Raw genomic sequence first — 18,241 nt, 5'->3', positions numbered from 1 at the left:
TTATGTATTAGAAATGTTTAGTGGAGATAGGATGTCTAGTTAGACTGTTAAATGCTTAGGCATGCTTATGAGTTTCTATAGGGTACATCTGGTCAAGGATAACTAGAGAGAAGAGTTGATGACTGACAGGGTGTTTAATATTATTATTACAACGTGTATAACTGTAGCCTTAGCCATAATATGTTCTTATGTTTAAGTCACGACATGTTCTAGAAGCCTGTGAGAATGTTTTTAGCTACACACCACTTAATCAACAGACACACACACACGCACATTGATTTGCTTCATGTTTTGACTACTGCTATGGCCAGCTGCAAAGCTGGCAACAGAGACGTCTCGGTTGACGTTTCTGTGTAGTATGGGGCTAGCCCAACTGAGGGGATATAATGTATAGGCCTGGTGGGTTCAGGGTCTTTCATCTTACATCTGCCTGCGAGCAGTATGGAGGTGCAAGATACCTGAGCGTTTAATGTTATTTTTGCCTGTGATCCTTTGAATAAATCAGCACTGTTTTGAAGTTACTTGGACTGTCTCGTCTCTCAGAGTTAGCAATGTAACAAGAACCATAGTCCTACACAGTATATCTGTCTAGTCTTTCTTGGTGAAAGACTGAAGATACAGTATATCTGCCTAGTAAACACCTGTACATGCGTGGTTTCCTCATGTATTTCACCTATGGCAGATTTTTTTGTGCTTAATGTTAGCATTATGTTTTTTAACCTTTCATGACCTTGTGGCACAATGGTAGCGCGTCTGACTCCATATCAGAAAGCTGCGTGTTCAAATCACACCAGGGTCAGTGTGTAATGGGGTGCCTATGGTTCAGTTAGAAATTTCCCCAAGAGATTTAATCTTTTTTTTGTTCAAATTTTAGCTATTTCTTGTTTAAAGACTGAATATATTGTTTGAACATATATCTGCCTAATAAATACCTGCACATGTGGAGGTGGCGGGTGGGTTGATTTTGTATTTCACTTACAGCAGATTTCTTTTTTTTTTTAATTGTAATGTACTGTTACCTTGTCATTTTGAGCACAATGGAGTTAAATTAACCATAGAGGTGCAGAGACATATTCCCTGCATGCGGATGATACTCTCCTTAAATTGGCTTGTAGACCCTGGGACTACAAACGAGGGCCCTTTTCACCAGAACCTCTGGCCTCACACTAATCCTTAATGTCATAGTCTGCCTTTGAAGACCTTTTGATGTCATGCTGCCATTCATTTGATAGGAATTCCCTCTGTGGCCACACTGCTGTCTTTCTTAGGGTCATTGAACCAAGACACTTTACTCAGTGCATTGTAGATGTGATGATGGAAAACATTTAATGTCAGGGCTTCTTTCTTAGCTAAATTCATTAACATATAAGGATGTTCCTGGTCACCAAGTCTTATGGGGGTTGCTGTCCCTGCCAGGGCTCCATCAAACCCTCTGCCTCTGAGGGTCGTTTAAATTCACAGAGGCTCCACTGGTTCTGTTTCCCAAGAAACAGCAGAGGGATGGTGGGAATCAAGGAATGCAGGACTCCAGTGGTTGCATTCTCGTTTGCTGAGAGATCCATTCATGTCTTCATTTAATGAGAGACAACAGCTAAATAATGCCAAGAAACGTGACCTACTGCAGCCTGACTCAGTTAGAAACAGGTTTTTAGCAAGTTGTTTTTATGTGTAAAACAAACAAAAAGAAGATAGAGTAAAAATGATTTAGTTCATTTACTAAAATCTGAGGAAGTAAATGTTAATGAAAACATTATAAAACAATTGATGCTGTAACATTGTATTAAGTTACCGATCAAACATAGCTTTATATATCTGTGTAACAATACATGATACAACATTTTTAGTCTTGGTAACAAAAGTTAACAGGCAACCAGCTTGCAGAGCTGAACTTTATTTTGCCATCACCATGTGGTTCAAAGTAGCCACGTGTCCTTATTGTGAAATTGTACCTTTTCTGTCAGCAGTCATAGTTTTTGTTCCCAGAGACTTAACTGGGCCAAAATGTGACATTTTTTTCTTTGAATTCTTTTTTTCATTTTCTGTTTTTGGTTAAGTTTGACTCTGTTTTCCCCTTTATTTTAGAACAAGTATGTGATGTGTTGGCAAATGGTGAGTCTTCCTTACAACAACTGGTGGGTGGTGGGGAATGTTTTTGACCAGTAGGCTGGATGTACTTTATGTACTTGATGTGAATGCCACTTTACAACAGATCTGTGTTTTCTATGTGGTAGGTTTTAGTGTATGCTTTATATTTATAAATGTTTTCTGTATTTTAATATATTTTTCATATCCAGTGTTTAGTCTGTGTGTGTTCTGTGTTTCATCTGGCTGCCAGGCAAATTTCCCTTTTGGGAAAATTAAGTTAAAGTCAAGAAAACAGTGTCCCCACAAGGTCTATTTAGCAGCTGGGCTTAAGTTTCTTTCATAGCACATGATCTTCATCTGCAGCTAGACTTGTACGAATGTCGCTTTGTCTTCTCGTCCACACTGACATAAATGCTGAGGTTTGGAGTTCCTTCTTGACCTTGGGAACAGCAGGTGAGAAATCAGTCTCATTATAAGGTCTGTTTAGTGGCGTTTCTCAGGCTTCCAGTCACATGGGCTGATCTTCATAAGCAGATGGAATGGTTATGGTATTGTGGTTGGTCAGGTTTCCATTTTATTAAAACATTTTAATGACTTCCTGTCCATAAAAGCTGAAGGTATTATTAAACAGACACTTGGTGCTTTTTAGGTCACAAACCTTTTCACTGATTTCTGACTTTCTGCAGTGTGTCAAGTCAAGTCAAGTTTATTTATATAGCACAGCTAAAATCAACAAGAAGTTGACCAAAGTGCTTTACAAAAAAACAGAAGATAAAAGATACATCACCATGAACTATAAAGAGCATGGTGACCTCTTGACTAGAAAACAAAAAGTACAAGCAGTTTGAACCAGACTGGAAAGAAAACAATAAAACTTAGCACTGGTTAAAAACTAGAAAATAAAAATAAAAATAAGTTTTAAGAACGACTTTTAAAAACCAAGAGTCGATGCCATCTGAATATGGAGAGGAAGGTTATTCCACATAGTAGGGGCCACAAAAGAAAAGGCACTCCCACCTCTAAATTTTAGTTGGACCTTTGGGATTACTAGAAGCATCTGGTCCCTAGATCTAAGCGCTCTAGTGGGAACATAGGGATGTTCGAGCATGTAAGAGGGAGCGGTACCATTTAAGGCAGAAGAAATATTTTTAAATGAATCTGGAAATGTACTGGGAGCCAAAGGAGTGAAGTGAGAACGGGTGTAATGTGCTTACGTTTGTGAGTACCTGTCAACAAACGGGCTGCTGCGTTTTGGACAGATTGTAAATGGTCTACGGACGATTGCTTTACACCCACATAAAGGGTGTTACAATAGTCAGTATGACGAGAAATAAAAGCATGTACAAGTTATTCAAAATTATTCAAAATTATTAAATCTCACAAACTGTTTAACCTTCAACAGAGGTTGACAAAATCCAGCTTTAACAACACAGTAAACCTGTGTGTTCAAATTTAAGCTATAGTCCAGAGTAACACGCAGGTTTTGACAGTAGGTTTAGTAAAAAGCTCTGAATGCTCTAAGTCAGTATTCTGGGCTTCACAACCTCCACTAGGAATTCAGTCTTTGCTTCATTACCTGAATTTATTGTAAAATAAAAATTAAATCAAATAAATATTCAGCAGAAAATGTATAAATATCATGGCCTTATCCTCTGTGTCTGTATTTGTCAAATTTTAGACTGCTGACCAAAGAAACTAAAAATCTTGGCGCTTGTGAATGAGGCAGTACTTTTCCTTCGTGCACATTTTTCTCTCCAATCACTTCCTCTCCATTCATATGCATATGATGACACACTACAGCAACCCTCTGTTTTTTTTTTCCTGTTCCCAAACAAACCTATTTAGCAAGTGCCGATTCTCACGTAAGAGCAGCAGGAAACAAAACAGCACAAAAAAAAAAGGTTTCCAATGTGGAGAAGGGGGGCAGGGGCTCCCATTCAGAATATGACAACCATGTTTTAAATTACGTCAAATCCAGCACCCCCCTCCCTCTGCAGGAATGTCTTCTTTTAGCACAGAGGAATTTTATTGCCCTGCCTTACCTCTGTTGGGGTGACACTGGGTGACAGACCTGTGCTGACCCCATTAGGGGAATGCGCTCAGCTCACCACCTAGATGCACATTGTGACTCTGTTAGACATCACAAGCTGTTGTGTTGGGGCATTTTTGTGTCTCAGAACAAAGCGCGAAAGAGAGATGCCTCCTCTGAAATGGTTCAATCTGCTCCCTTTTGTGATGCAAGTGGGGGTCAGCTTTGTTTGAAACCAACTTTTAAAGCACATACATACTTGTGTCTTGTAATTAGGTTAGCCGTTCCCCTCTGTCTGGACCCGCTGATCGCTCGGTCTTTGCTGGGGACTATTTTCACTTGGCAAAATTATACAAATTAGAATCACATGTAAGAGCTATGCATTCATTTTCTTTCCTGAGTACCAGCTACCCAAACCAGAGGCACGCACACTCTGTAATTGAAGACTTTTGCAACAATGGGTTTTCACCACAAATATAATTTTTGTTTTTCTTGTCTGCTGTTTGAAAATATCTGGAAAAATCATTTGCTTCTATGACAGAGATGCTGCTGAAGAATACAAGAGCTCTGACAAAACTCATTGTCCTTTGAGAAACATTCCAGATGTCTACTGTGGCCTCGGTTTATACTTAAAATATAAGCAGTGGTGGAAGAAGAATTAAGATCCTTTGCTAAAGTAAAAACCAACAGCACAATAAAAAAACACTACATACCATCTATCTAGCTATACCTGAGATGATATAATTAAGTGTGCTATTTTAACCTCAAACAAATGAAGATGTGACAGAAATATGACACAAATATGGTTTCACATATGAGTCTGCCACAGTTTTTAACTCTTAAGTGGACTTGTTATGGTCACGTTTCATAAATTACTGGTGTTTCCATTGCAGTCTTTTCAAAAGTAAAAGTACAGTTTTTAATGTACATTTTCACTGTGTGAATAAAAACATCTGGATGGAAATGACTGATAAACATCTGACATGTGACAAGGGGTCCCAACAGACACCGCTCATCCCACCAGTTTACATAAAACACTGATAAAACTAGAATTGCCACTTTGCAGTTGTATGCATCCGCACACCAGTCAAATTCACTGGAACAGAACAGACATGAAGTCACTGTGACCTTGGCCTTTTGACCTTTGACCACCAAAATCTAATCAGTTCATCCTCGAGTCCAAGTGGACACTTGTGGCAAATTTGAAGAAATTCCCTCAAGATGTTCACAAGAATGAGATGGACAGACAAAATACCATGCCTCTGGTCGCGACTATCACCAGTGCAGAGCCATAATAACTAGTAACTGTGGCTGTCACATAAATGTAGTGAAGTTAAAAGTACAATATTTCCAGTCTACAGCTCAATATTATGGTAGCAGAGGCATAAAACAGCCTAAAATACTGAAGTAGAGTAGTTGAGTAAAGGTAATGAAGTACCTTCCATTGCATGTGACAAATGAGAGTAGGAAAGGAGTTTTATAAGACCAGCATCAAACATGGGAAACAGAGGAGCCCCGTTGTTTGGTGTGCACTCTATTAAAATGTAATGACACAGCAACCTTGTCAGGCTTTTTACAGTGAAACAGGACTTCCATTTTGTCCCACTCCCACTTTTCTTGAGTGATGGACATTAAGTGAAAAGAGAGTTGTTATCAAACCTGTGTAAGGAGAAAACATCTGTGCTCTCAAGCCATACCTCCCCAAAACCTCTTCACCAAAAAGAAACAATACAGGCTTTCCTTATAATCACTTGAGTAAAATGTTTTATGACGGTATCATCACAGAAATTCAATTTTGCTGCACAGGCCTGTTTTCAATTTGCTGCATGTGATTCACTGCCAGTTTTAACAACACCCTATTTGTCTGGATCTGTGGTTGCGAGGAAGACCAGATGTTGGACTCCGAGGCCAGAAGAAGGAAGTCAAACGGTCTGTGTGTCTGCAGCGGGTCAAAGATGAACAGGATGTTGATAAACTAACAAACCAGGAAACCTTGACTCCTAAAAAATCACTCTTGCTTGTCCTCATCTTTCCTCTGGCCCTTCCCCATCCCCTCTTTAAATCTTACTTTTTTGTTCTACACCTTTGGGCCCTCATTTATTTCCCCATCATCTTGCCTCTAATTAAACCCATCTCATAGTTCCTCTCAACTTCTCTCTGCCTGTCTGTCCCTCTCCCATGGCAGTGAAGCTGCGAGGCGTGCAGGTGTGCCAGTTAATCAGGCTTCCTTATCTGTAGGCTTCACACCTATAGTCTGAACAGCTGAGCCCAGTGTGGGAGCTTTTGAAGGAGCCTAAGTCACAATCATGCCATCACAGAGGGGGAGTGAAGAAGGGGAAACAGAGCAAAAGGAACAGAATGCCTTGGCTCAGACCTTACTGTGCCCAGTGTTGTGGAAAATTATTTTGATTAAAACTGTGACATGTGATCCTGTGTCTTCCATGTGCAAGTGAAAGCACAGACCCAGCTGCTCGGGGCTCAGTCAGTCTGACAGTTCATTCTCAAAGGTCCAAACCTGGACGGTCTTGCTCTGGGTTGTTTACAGTGAAGAGGTGAATGTGGGGCTTGTCAACAAAACTCTAGAGGGGAGAACTCGCAGCCCAAGAACTTTGGTTTTGTTTGTCAAAATCTGTTGAGACATCTGGGTTAACACTTGGCCAGATTTTGTTGAAGAGTAGCCACTTATAGATGTTCACACTGATATGAACCTTGTTTTAACATCATTATATTTAAACATAAAACACGTGATATGTTTGCAGAGCTGTGTTTGATTCTCAGTTCTTTCAGGTAAATCCAAGTCAAATCACAAGCCCACATTTATATATAAGCCATGCAAGGTGCCAGGTAGAGCTGGGAATCGAACCCCAAAAGCTGCAATTAATGAATGATCCACTCCACCTGTGACTCCACAGATGTGACAGCTGTAGATTTGCCAAGCTGCAGACTGAGCTTGTTTTTTATTTGTTCAGCATTGTCACATTTTCAGAACCAGAGGGATGACATGAAGCGACATGTCCCGCTTGTAACCTAGACATCCAGCTGTCACTGCTCACCAGGTGCCCTGTCACTGTTTGGGCAGTTTTGACGACATCTCTTGAATATAAACAGAACAGATCCATTCCTTGCCACACTGCGTGGCGTGGCGTATGCGTGGAGCTGTTACAGTCATGCCTCACTGACTTTGACTCTTTCTTTTGGCTTTGACTCAACCTGAAAGCTAAAGTTTGTAGTTTGTGCACTTCAGTACTTTAATGTTTTAGTCCAATTCCTATGTTTTCTTGTTTTTCTCCCATCTGTAAAACACTTTAAACTAATGTTTTCAAAAATACTGTATAATGTTTACTTAATAGTCTGGTTAATGACACAGAAGCAAAGATGCTTATTTGCATGTCTTATTTAATTGGTTTCCTTTAAACAGAAAATTGAATTGTGTATGAATAAGAGCTCCCTGACCATCAGCTGGATGGCCTCTCAGCTGGACAGCTGTGAGACTAGTTTGAGCTCCTTCTGTATGTTCCCTGTTTGTACTAAATAGCCTCCGAGCCAGACCTCTGACCTCTCTGTTCAAAAACACTCAGCAAAATAAAATCAAATTATCAGAGTCTTTACATATTAACAGATTAGAGCAATATTAATTGAAGTAAAGATATTAAAGAAGATCAAGATCAAGGTTCACAGATTTTTATTGTCAATTCACTAAGTGTGCAGGACATACAGAAAATCGAAATACCTAGTATGCCATACCATTTAGGAAACTAAAATAGAATAAGAGTAGAGTAAAAATAGACTAAAAAGAATAAGAAAACTAAGTCAAAATGATTAGGATAAAGCTGAAGGGTACAGCCTAATAGGCTATGGCTCAAACCCGGTACAATCAGTTTGAGTCATAGCCTAGAACCAAGCATTTGAAGTGTGTTTTATTTATCCCATGTACTTTTCTCTCTGCCCAGGCAGGTTAACACACTGTGTCAGATGCTACGCGGTCCTGCGTGGATCCAGTTTAGAAAACCCGCACCCACCCCGCACTGGCAAAGCTCCGTATCGGACCTGATCCACTACCCGCATTTATGAAATCCGGATCCGTAATTAAAATGGACTTTAGGACACACCGTCTCTACTGAACCTAAACTGCTCAAATGTCAACAAAAACTAAAACCATGGGGGTGTTCTAAAACTTTGGACCAGTGGTGTAAACACAGCTTAGTGAGGACTGTCGGTGCTGAAGCGATAGAAATATAAGGCTATTTATATATTTCCCGTTCATGTTGCGCAGCCTATCTTATCTTATCCAGGCCTGGGATGCGGTTTGGGGGCTGGTTCCTCCTCCTCCGTCCCACCATGTGCTCAGGCTCGGGCAGAGGGCGGAGTGATGGCCCACAGGGCTGGTCTTGCCGTTTATTATCCAGGGGAGCCCAGTGCCAAGTTGCGAGCGCGTCACACTGCAGCCCTGTCCGGCCAGCAGCGGCAGAGAGGATGTGCTACTAATATCACCTAAAGCTCCTAGAAACTCAGTCAACAGAAAACACTGACAAAGTATCGCAACTCGCTTCACTTGTTTTAATGAAACTACCTGGTCTCTTATTAGCAGAGACACAGTCTGCACATCCACTTTGATACGTTTTGAATGAGCCGGGTCACGCTTGCGTAAACGTTTTGGTTTCCCGATTTTTTCCCCTTTATTTCAATTTTACGTTTGGATAAAGTTTTTCTCTATCATTAACACCCGTGATGGCTGTCCTATCACTGGCGTGTCTGCTTGTAGGATTTGTATTGACTTCAGCTGATAAGGTAAGTGTTTGTATCGCTTCACAGCTGCATTCACAGCATTTTACACTCAAATGTGCGCATTTAGTCTCAGGAACCGACCTCGTTCATGTGAAATAAATCCATCGGTAAGGAGGAAAAGTGGGCCGACACAGCAACAGGTCTTTACTCTGTCAAATTCTTCACGTTTGGCTGTGTAAATGCGCACACTGCTTCTTCTGCCAAACACATGTTGACACGGCGCACGCACGATTTAGCTTGTTACACAAGACGTGCAAAATAATGGCATTTTGTGAAGCTTTTGCAGGGTGGCAGTGTTTCTGCTGCTGCTGGACACCTCACACTCTCAGGCTGTGATTTCCTTTTGTTAGTACCTTATTTAACGAGCTCTTTTTCTCCCACAGGCTGGCGAGGTAGATAGAGAGGGTAAGTCCCGTTTCTTTCTTGCTCATCTTGTTAATAATTAGATGGAAATAGTGAGAAAGGCAGAGAGGCTTTCCTCTGGCCACTGAAGAAACTCAGGAGGACAACTCGGTGCACTGAGATCGAAATGGGAGGGGAGTTTGTGTGTGAGGGGCTCTGTAATATAACCCGTCCTTCTCTATCACCCCACCATTCCCCCTACACACACACACACACACACACACACACACACACACACACACTTCTATTACATGACTGAACTGCTTCAAGGGCTTTGTTATACAGGAAAGAAAACTCCACTTCCAAATCCTGCACATCTGTTATTCATTCTGGGGTTAAGAAACAAGTGAGCTGCAACAGTGTCCACGTAGGATCCGTTTACACCCACCAATATCTAGTGAACACCTCAAGGGCCCTCACACAGCAGGATGACAGTTGGCAGCTGAGCCCCAAGCGGGATGTGGTTGAGAATTTGTGGTCGCCTGTATTCTACCACTGGTGGCTCTGCTTGGCCATCATCAGCCTTGTAAAGCAGTTAGTTCATCTATTGAATGTTGAATGCATTTATTTAAACACTTTATTTCTTTTAATGTTTCACTTCAATCTTTTCTTGTTCCAAGAACCACTTGTATGAACAGACTTTTTTTTAGTGGTATAGGAATGATTTTAGGATCATTTTAAACATCTAGTTCATTTGCTCCACTCCCACTTAGTGGATGTTTTGGCAAACTTGTTGCACTTTCTTGTTGATTTATTCTTTTCACACAAAAAACATCAGGTGAAAATGCATCACCAGAGGCTCCATGTTGGCCACAGCTATACATGTGTGTGCACCAAACACTCCCTCGTTTGGTGTTTGATGAAGTTGGTTGACTTGAGATCGTGCCATCAACACAGCTCTGATGCATTGAGGCATGGGCTCCACAAGGTCTCTGCAGGTGTCCTCTGGTATCTGGCACCAAGATGTTAGCAGCAGGTCCTTTAAGTCCTGGAAGTTGTGTGGTGGTACCCCCATGGATCAGACTTGTTTGTCCAACACATCCCACAGATGCTTGAGTAGATTGAGATCTGGGGACTTTGGAGGCCAAGTCAGCACCTTGAACTCTTTGTCATGGTACCTCCTACCATTCCTGAAGAGTTGTTTTGATTTGACAGGTAACTTTATCTTGCTGAAAGAGGCCCCTGCTATCAGGGAGTACCACTGGTCTGCAACAGTGTTTAGGTAGATGATGCATGTCAAGGTAACACCCACATAAATGGCACAACCTAAGGTTTCTCACCAGAACATTGCTCAGAGCATCAGACTGCCTCTGCGTGCTCGTGTTCTTTCTATACTGCTTCCTGCTGCCATCTTTTCTCCAGGTAAATGGAGCACGCTCACCTGGCAGATTCATCAGACCAGGCCACCTTCTTCCATTGCTCCACTGTCCAGTTCTGATACATACGTGTCCACTGTAGGCGTTGTCAGTAGTGGACAAGGTCAGCATGTGTACTCTGACTGGTCTGTGCCTATGTAGCCCCATACAAAGTAAGCTGCAGTGCGCCGTGTGTTCTCCCATTGGTCTGTTATAACCAGCATTATGGTTTTCAGCACTCTGTGCTACACTAGCTCTTCTTGGGATTGGACCCTACAGTAGCTTTCCTCCCCACACAACCTTTGCTCCCCATGTGCATCATTGAGCCTTGGGCGTACATGACCTTGTCACCAGGTCACTGTTTGTCCTTTCACCACAGTTGGTAGGTACTAACAGAAAAACTGTGTACGACCTGCTGGTTTGGAGATGCTCTGACCCAGTCATCAGCCATCACAATCTGGCTCTTGTCAAAGTCACTCTTACTTTGTCTGTTTTTTCTGCTTCCAACGCGTCCACTTCAAGAACTGACTTGCGGCCCAATATCCCAAACACACTGACAGGTACTGTTGTAACAAGATAATCAGTGTTATTGACTTTATCTGCCAGTGGTTTTAATGTTGTGGCTGATCAGTGTATGATTCAAGTCCTTTTCATACTCCGTGTGGCAGCATGTGCAGACTTTAGTTTCTCCACTCAGATTATCTAGGTTTTTCCTTTAATATGTCGCTTATTAACATCTTAAATCATTAGGTTGCCACTGTGCGTTGAGACGATGAACAGTTTTTTTTCTTGGTCTTTTCCTGATGATGTCCACTAGGTGCTTAACACTGCAACTTTGGTATTGAAAAAAACTGTCCATTTACTAATTAAACTTTAGAACGGCTGTTAGTGAACTACTTTGCTTTTTTTGACCAGTTTTTCTTCTTTCTGTGGATGACTGGCCAAACACATGTTGCAGTGGAATATATTTCTGCTGCTAGCAATTTAAGGCCTCTACAATAAATGTCAGGATTTGGTTTCCAACCCTCACAATCAAAGGAGCAGAGCGTCTTTGGAGAGCTGCCACTTTTCACCGGTGTTCAACAATGATACAGCTGGAGAAATCACTCATAGCAGAGAGACCAGTCTGAATCCAGCCACAGTCAGTCTGCAAAACCAGTCCTCTTGCTGATCTGACTGGGCTGAGTGGACATTTGTAGAGGACACAGGTGTCATGGACCAGATATTAGTTGAAGGCCATTTAATCAGCCTTTATTCAACGAGTGTAATAAATTAAATGAAGCACTTTGCTTTTTACAGACAGTAAAGGCCATGTTAGACTTTAAAAACATGACAAGAAAGACAACAGAAAAGAAATTAAAAACAAAACTTCAGGTCCAAGTAACTACATGGATAGATAATCATACAGGTGGTTGACAATTGTTCCTGTAGAAAACCTAAAGTTAAATTAGGATTCAGGATTAATTATGCCACATTTAAAGTTAGCCAGACTAATGACCAAGGTTTTCTGGTTCTTTAAACATTTGCATTTTCCTTAACCTGTGACCAAACCTTTCACCAAATTTGACATAAATCTCTCTATCAAACATGCCAACAAACAAATGACTGATTGCTTGGCGGAGATAAATGTTAGTGTCTCTTCCAGAGATGGATATTTTCATCATGCAGCAATGAACTGCGTCCCCCATGAACACAGAGCTGCCATTGCAGCCATTTTAATTAAAATTTTAGTTCAAAACAACTAACTTGCTGCCTTTTTTCATTGAATTATTCTCAAGGTAAAAACTGTCAGTAACTTGATGTTGTAATATGCTGTCTGACATTCAAATAATTTATCTTTCATGTTTCAAAGTTAGTTGATCTTTATTTCAGTGGTTTTAGATCGTGATTGAATTTTCCATAATTAGTTCTAGTGCGTGACTTATGTAACCATGGATCTTAGATCTTTTCACTTGGGAAAATAAAAGAAGAGGTACTACATTCAGAAATGACAGTGTAGCATTGAAGGGTCCTTTTTTTTGATGAGAATGAAGGCCGTAAGCTGGCGGGCCTCGGAGCAGATGACCTTTTAGAATAATTTAATGGGTAGTTTTGAAATACTTCTGGCTTTTTACTGAATAGCACAGATGATTTCATATTTCACTCAGAACTGTGGGCAGTCATGGTTAAAATGTGGCCTCCAATGTCTGGGATGTATATGTTTTGGTTCTTTTTTTTGTTTTTGTTTTACAAAGTAAGTGGATTCCAATCCATGGTTCAAAATTTGAACTTACCTTTTCCCTCGAGCCTTGAACACCTAAAGTAAAGAAAATGTGTCCTTAAATATCAGGCTGTCTGAGGCTTATCAGATTTCATCTTCTCAGTACTTAATTCAATGACACTGCAAATGAATTTGAGGCAGAACAATTTGTCTAGATATGCTCCACTGCCATTTCATTTGTTAGGGTTGAAATAGGCTAGTGGGTCATAAAAGAATTTAAAGACCTTAAAAACATATGTTTTCAATCTTAGTCTGAGCAGTGGGATCCAACATAAACACATTATGATCTGCCAAAGGTACAACAGTTTTGCTAATTTGACGTGAGAAGTTTCTTGATTTCTTTTTGTCTGCGATCTTAAAAATGTGTTGTCACATACCTCTATGCACAAATCAGGACTTTGCAACATTTGAATGAAAAGATGTTTTATGGGGTTGTTTGAAAACTGTCGTGTGAAGTAGGTGAGTTTTGTTTTACGGCATTAAATTTTTGAAGTTGTAACCCTCAAATTGGCAATTGTTTATTTTATTAAATGAGATGGTGTGAAAGAGGTTGAATGTTTACAGCCTACAGAGAATTAACAAGTCAATCTGCGGCTCTGCTCGGCTTCATGGAGCTTTAGGCTGCGTTCACGCAGACGTTCGCTGTACGTTGGGGGGCTCCACGCAGGCGGCTGTGTTTACGGAGCCACTGTTCCATATACCGGTAGGACAATGAAATATGATCCAGGAGGAGCACATTTATGTGTCAAAGCTTATTAGATGCCAAAACACAGCACAGACATTTGTAATGCTCACAGACAGATTTATGGACTTGGGGTAAACCGCAGAAATACAGCATTCATTCAAAGTAATCTTTGCACTTGCATGTACATGAATGTCCAGAACCAGAACTACATGGTTAGTGACTATAGCTGGTGAATAAAGTAGAGCAATGTTTCCCTCAGTAGAGATCATGTGGATGTGCAAATAAGTATCTTTTGGTAACAAGTTCATGATGTCAGCTTTTACAGGTATGCCATGTTTGTTTCTGTGGCTTCCTGCTACAGCAAATGCACCTTAAGCAGCTATTTTGTCAGAAGAGCAACTGGTGTGTCTGTTTACTGTGATATGTGCCTGCCTTGAGCTTGGAGTTCTGAAACATCCTGTGTTTCCTTATCTGTTAATCTGTCAAAGTCAGTATGATCAAGCTGCTTCCATCCCTTCCATTTTGTCAGTGTCATCATCAAATTGGCATGTTTCTCCTCAAAAATCTGTCCACACGTCCACAGCATGCGCACTGTGGTTTGTCAAGCATGTCATTTCCTCAGACATGCAGTTTTAGTTTTACCACTGACACCTCTTTGAGTGTCTTCTAGGCAAAACCAACAAGATAATTACAAGGTTCACATGTTCATGTTAACATTTTTTCCAACCAGAAATCTTTTGAATGTGTCTGTCACTGCACCATTTGGAAAAGCAAACCAAGCCTGGGTGGAAATTTCATTTAAACGGAGAGTTTGATTTCCTTGTACAATCGAGTTGATCTCACATTAATGACCAATAGCCTGAGGGATGATATCGATTAACATCCAGTATATGATGCATATATTTATGTAATTTGGACACGTTAAAGGCACAGCTTATCAAAAACATCTGGAAGGGAGATTTTTCTTCTCTGCACTCTAACCGAAGTGCTTCAGTCTGCAGTTACACTGTCAGATCTAAAAACATCTGGGCTGGTGTGAGTCTTGATTAAAATTTTAGCTGTGCCTCTCTGTAATGGACAAAGTACCATGGACATATTTATGATGCCCCACTCATTTTAGAGAACAATGATTGCAAGGGCTCCTGGCAAATTGTCAGGTAAAGCTGGTAGTCCTGACTTTCACTCACTGTAGTGTATTGGAAACTATTCTCTACAGTCATTCATGTCAGTATAGTGGTAACTTCTGTTTTGTCTTAACTCTTCTACCATAACGTTGGTGTTTATGAAGCTCAGTGTTTCAATTTTTGGTGAAACTGTCATAAATCTATATTTATTATTGAGGTCATAGTTAAAGGTAGTGTTGTACTGGACTACATTATATTCAGAGGTGTTTCTATATTTTTGTCCTCCTCAGCTACATACAGTGGTGTGAAAAAGTGTTTGCCCCCTTACTGATTTCTTATCTTTTTGCATGTTTGTCACACTGTAATGTTTCAGATCGTCAAACAAATTTATATATTAGTCAAAGATAACACAAGTAAACACATCATGCAGTTTTTAAATGAAGGTTTTTATTATTAAGGGAAAACAAAATCCAAAACTACAAAGCCCTGTGTGAATAAGTGTTTGCCCCCTAAACCTAATAACTGGTTGGGCCACCCTTAGCAGCAACAACTGCAATCAAGCGTTTTCGATAACTTGCCATGAGTCTGCCACAGCGCTGTGGAGGAATTTTGGCCCACTCATCTTGGCAGAATTGTTGTAAGTCAGCCACATTGGAAGGTTTTCGGGCATGAACTGCCTTTTTAAGGTCATGCCACAGCATCTCAATTGGATTCAGGTCAGGACTTTGACTAGGCCACTCCAAAGTCTTCATTTTGTTTTTCTTCAGCCATTCAGAAGTGGACTTGCTGGTGTGCTTTGGATCATTGTCCTGCTGCAGAACCCAAGTTCGCTTCAGCTTGAGGTCACAAACGGATGGCCGGACATTCTCCTTCAGGATATTTTGGTACACAGCAGAATTCATGGTTCCACTTATCACAGCATGTCTTCCAGGGCCTGAAGCAGCAAAACAGCCCCAGACCATCACACTACCACCACCATATTTTACTGTTGGTATGATGTTCTTTTTCTGAAATGCGGTGTTACTTTTACGCCACACATAATGGGACACACACCTTCCAAAAAGTTCAACTTTTGTCTCGTCTGTCCACAGAGTATTATCCCAAAAGTCTTGGGGATCATCAAGATGTTTTCTGGCAAAACTGAGACGAGCCTTTATGTTCTTTTTGCTCAGCAGTGGTTTTCGTCTTGGAACTCTGCCATGCAAACCATTTTTGCCCAGTCTCTTTCTTATGGTGGAGTCATGAACACTCACCTTAACTGAGGCAAGTGAGGCCTGCAGTTCTTTGGATGTTGTTGTGGGGTCTTTTGTGACCTCTTGGATGAGTTGTCGCTGCGCTCTTGGGGTAATTTTGGTCGGCCGGCCACTCCTGGGAAGGTTCTCCACTGTTCCATGTTTTCGCCATTTGTGGATAATGGCTCTCACTGTGGTTCGCTGCAGTCCCAAAGCTTTAGAAATGGCTTTATAACCTTTTCCAAACTGATAGAGCTCAATTATTCTCTTTCTCATTTGGTTTTGAATTTCTTTGGATCTCGGCATGATGTCTAGCTTTTGAGGATCTTTTGGTCTACTTCACTTTGTCAGGCAGGTCCTATTTAAGTGATTTCTTGATTGCGAACAGGTGTGGCAGTAATCAGGCCTGGGTGTGGCTAGAGAAATTGAACTCAGGTGCGATAAACCAGTGTTTTGACAGGGGGGCAAACACTTGTTCACACAGGGCTATATAGTTTTGGATTTTGTTTTCCCTTAATAATAAAAACCTTCATTTAAAAACTGCATGATGTGTTTACTTGTGTTATCTTTGACTAATATATAAATTTTAAATATTTTGAGATTCATAGACAGAGATGTTAAGGCAGAAGTGTTGCACTGAATTGCATAAAATTGTACATGTGTACCTAATAAAGTGATGTGTGTGTGTGTGTGTGTGTGTGTGTGTATAAGTATATATGCACACACTGAAAGTGACTGGTTGGCGGAGGCATAAAACTGGGAGGCAGTAATTCTAGTTTTATTCTATTATGTAATCATGATGATAGTAAAAATTGTACTAAGGGCTCAGGAAAGACCAGTTACTAGGTTTTGTGCTGAAACGATTGATTAATCAATCTGTTGATAGGCCAAATAACAAACATTGTCAGGTTCTCAAATATGAGGGTTTCTTTTTTTGGTTTATATTATTGTAAGTTGTATAAGGATTTGGTCTATTGCACAGACGAAACTAATCATGTAAAGATGTTACCTCTGACCCTGGAAACTTGTAAATTAATTTTTTTAACAAAAACAATAGACTGATTGATTAATAATGAAAATAGTTACTATTTGCATTGAGCTACAAAGTTATGTGCATCAGATTCTCTTCATGTCACATGAAAGTTTGGAAAAGAGAAAGTAATTGCACTTTCCAAACCTGTGGTAGCGTGTTAACGTTTCTGCCTCATGTTGCCCTGAAATAAAAAAAGGCCCTGTTGTCTCTGTCTTGTTTTTCAGACCAGCTGAGAAGCCGGCTGAAGGAATATGGCCTGGTCACTCCCTTCAGCACTGACTCTCGTGGGCGCTACCTGTCGTACCTGCTCTCAGCCACTCACAAGCAGCGTGTCAAGAGAGAGGCTCTTTCTTCTGGTGAATCTGAACAGAGGCTTTTCTTCAACATCACTGCCTTCGGGAAGGAGTTCCACCTCCGTCTGCACCCCAACAACAGGCTGGTGGCACCAGGCGCGATGGTGGAGTGGCGTGATGAGGTCCAGGGCTTTGGGGACATCAGCAACAGCACGGGTGATGATGCCCCTGTGGGTGTCAGCCAGACCCAGTCCAGTGAGATGGAGAGGATACTTCGTCGTGAGCTGCTAAAGACAGACTGCACCTTTATCGGTGACATCACTGACGTCCCCGGAGCCTCAGTTGCTATTAACAACTGTGACGGACTGGTAAGTCTTCCTCGGCTACAAGGCTCCTTACTCCCCCACCCCCCCAGACCCTGTAGTTTTTTTACTTTCTTTGCAAATGTGCCATGACCTTATCAAGTGACACTATAGGGCTTTGGATGTCCATAACTCCTGGGTTTGGCCTTTCTTTACGTCGCCATTTTTACAGCATATTGTTTTTGAAGATATTCTTGAGGCGGGCAGATTTACAGGTTTTTGTACAGAAGTTTGTCATGGCTGAGTGGTCATCCATTGCACCCGCAAACCCAACGCATTCCCCCTCAATCTCTTCCCAACATAAAACGAGTTCCTTTTGTGCTCCACAAAAATCTGCAGTCCTAGCCTCCCCATGCCCCCTCATAAAACACTTGAACGGTAATTGGGGACTGACCTGGGCAAAAATCGGCTTTAGTCGGCCAGCAGAACATCTCTGCATTCAAGGAGAGACTCGGTTAGTCAAAACCAAAGACCTTCAAAGGTTCTCCACTAAAATGTTGCACTTTGACCTTTGAAAAGCAACAGAAAGACTATGCTGTACTTCTTTATTCCTGATGGGGAGTTGTCTGGTGTTGTTTTCTCTTTTTATTATTAGC

General features: G+C 41.1%; 1 protein-coding gene across 1 annotated transcript in view; it reads left to right on the top strand.

Annotated features, from left to right (window-relative positions):
- The first annotated feature begins 8,442 nt into the window (after positions 1 to 8,442).
- The window catches only part of adamts3 (ADAM metallopeptidase with thrombospondin type 1 motif, 3), an 88,137-nt gene continuing 78,338 nt past the window's right edge, over positions 8,443 to 18,241 (top strand). The window contains exons 1-3 of the mRNA XM_020585778.1: positions 8,443 to 8,902; positions 9,283 to 9,304; positions 17,215 to 17,651. Of these exons, the coding sequence (XP_020441434.1) occupies positions 8,843 to 8,902; positions 9,283 to 9,304; positions 17,215 to 17,651 (519 nt within the window). The 5' untranslated portion in view covers positions 8,443 to 8,842. The remainder of the gene's footprint in view (positions 8,903 to 9,282; positions 9,305 to 17,214; positions 17,652 to 18,241) is intronic.

Source organism: Monopterus albus, unplaced genomic scaffold (genome assembly GCF_001952655.1).
Source record: "Monopterus albus unplaced genomic scaffold, M_albus_1.0 scaffold376.1, whole genome shotgun sequence".
In the NCBI taxonomy this organism is placed as follows: domain Eukaryota; kingdom Metazoa; phylum Chordata; class Actinopteri; order Synbranchiformes; family Synbranchidae; genus Monopterus; species Monopterus albus.
This window is presented reverse-complemented; position numbering and strand designations above follow the sequence as displayed.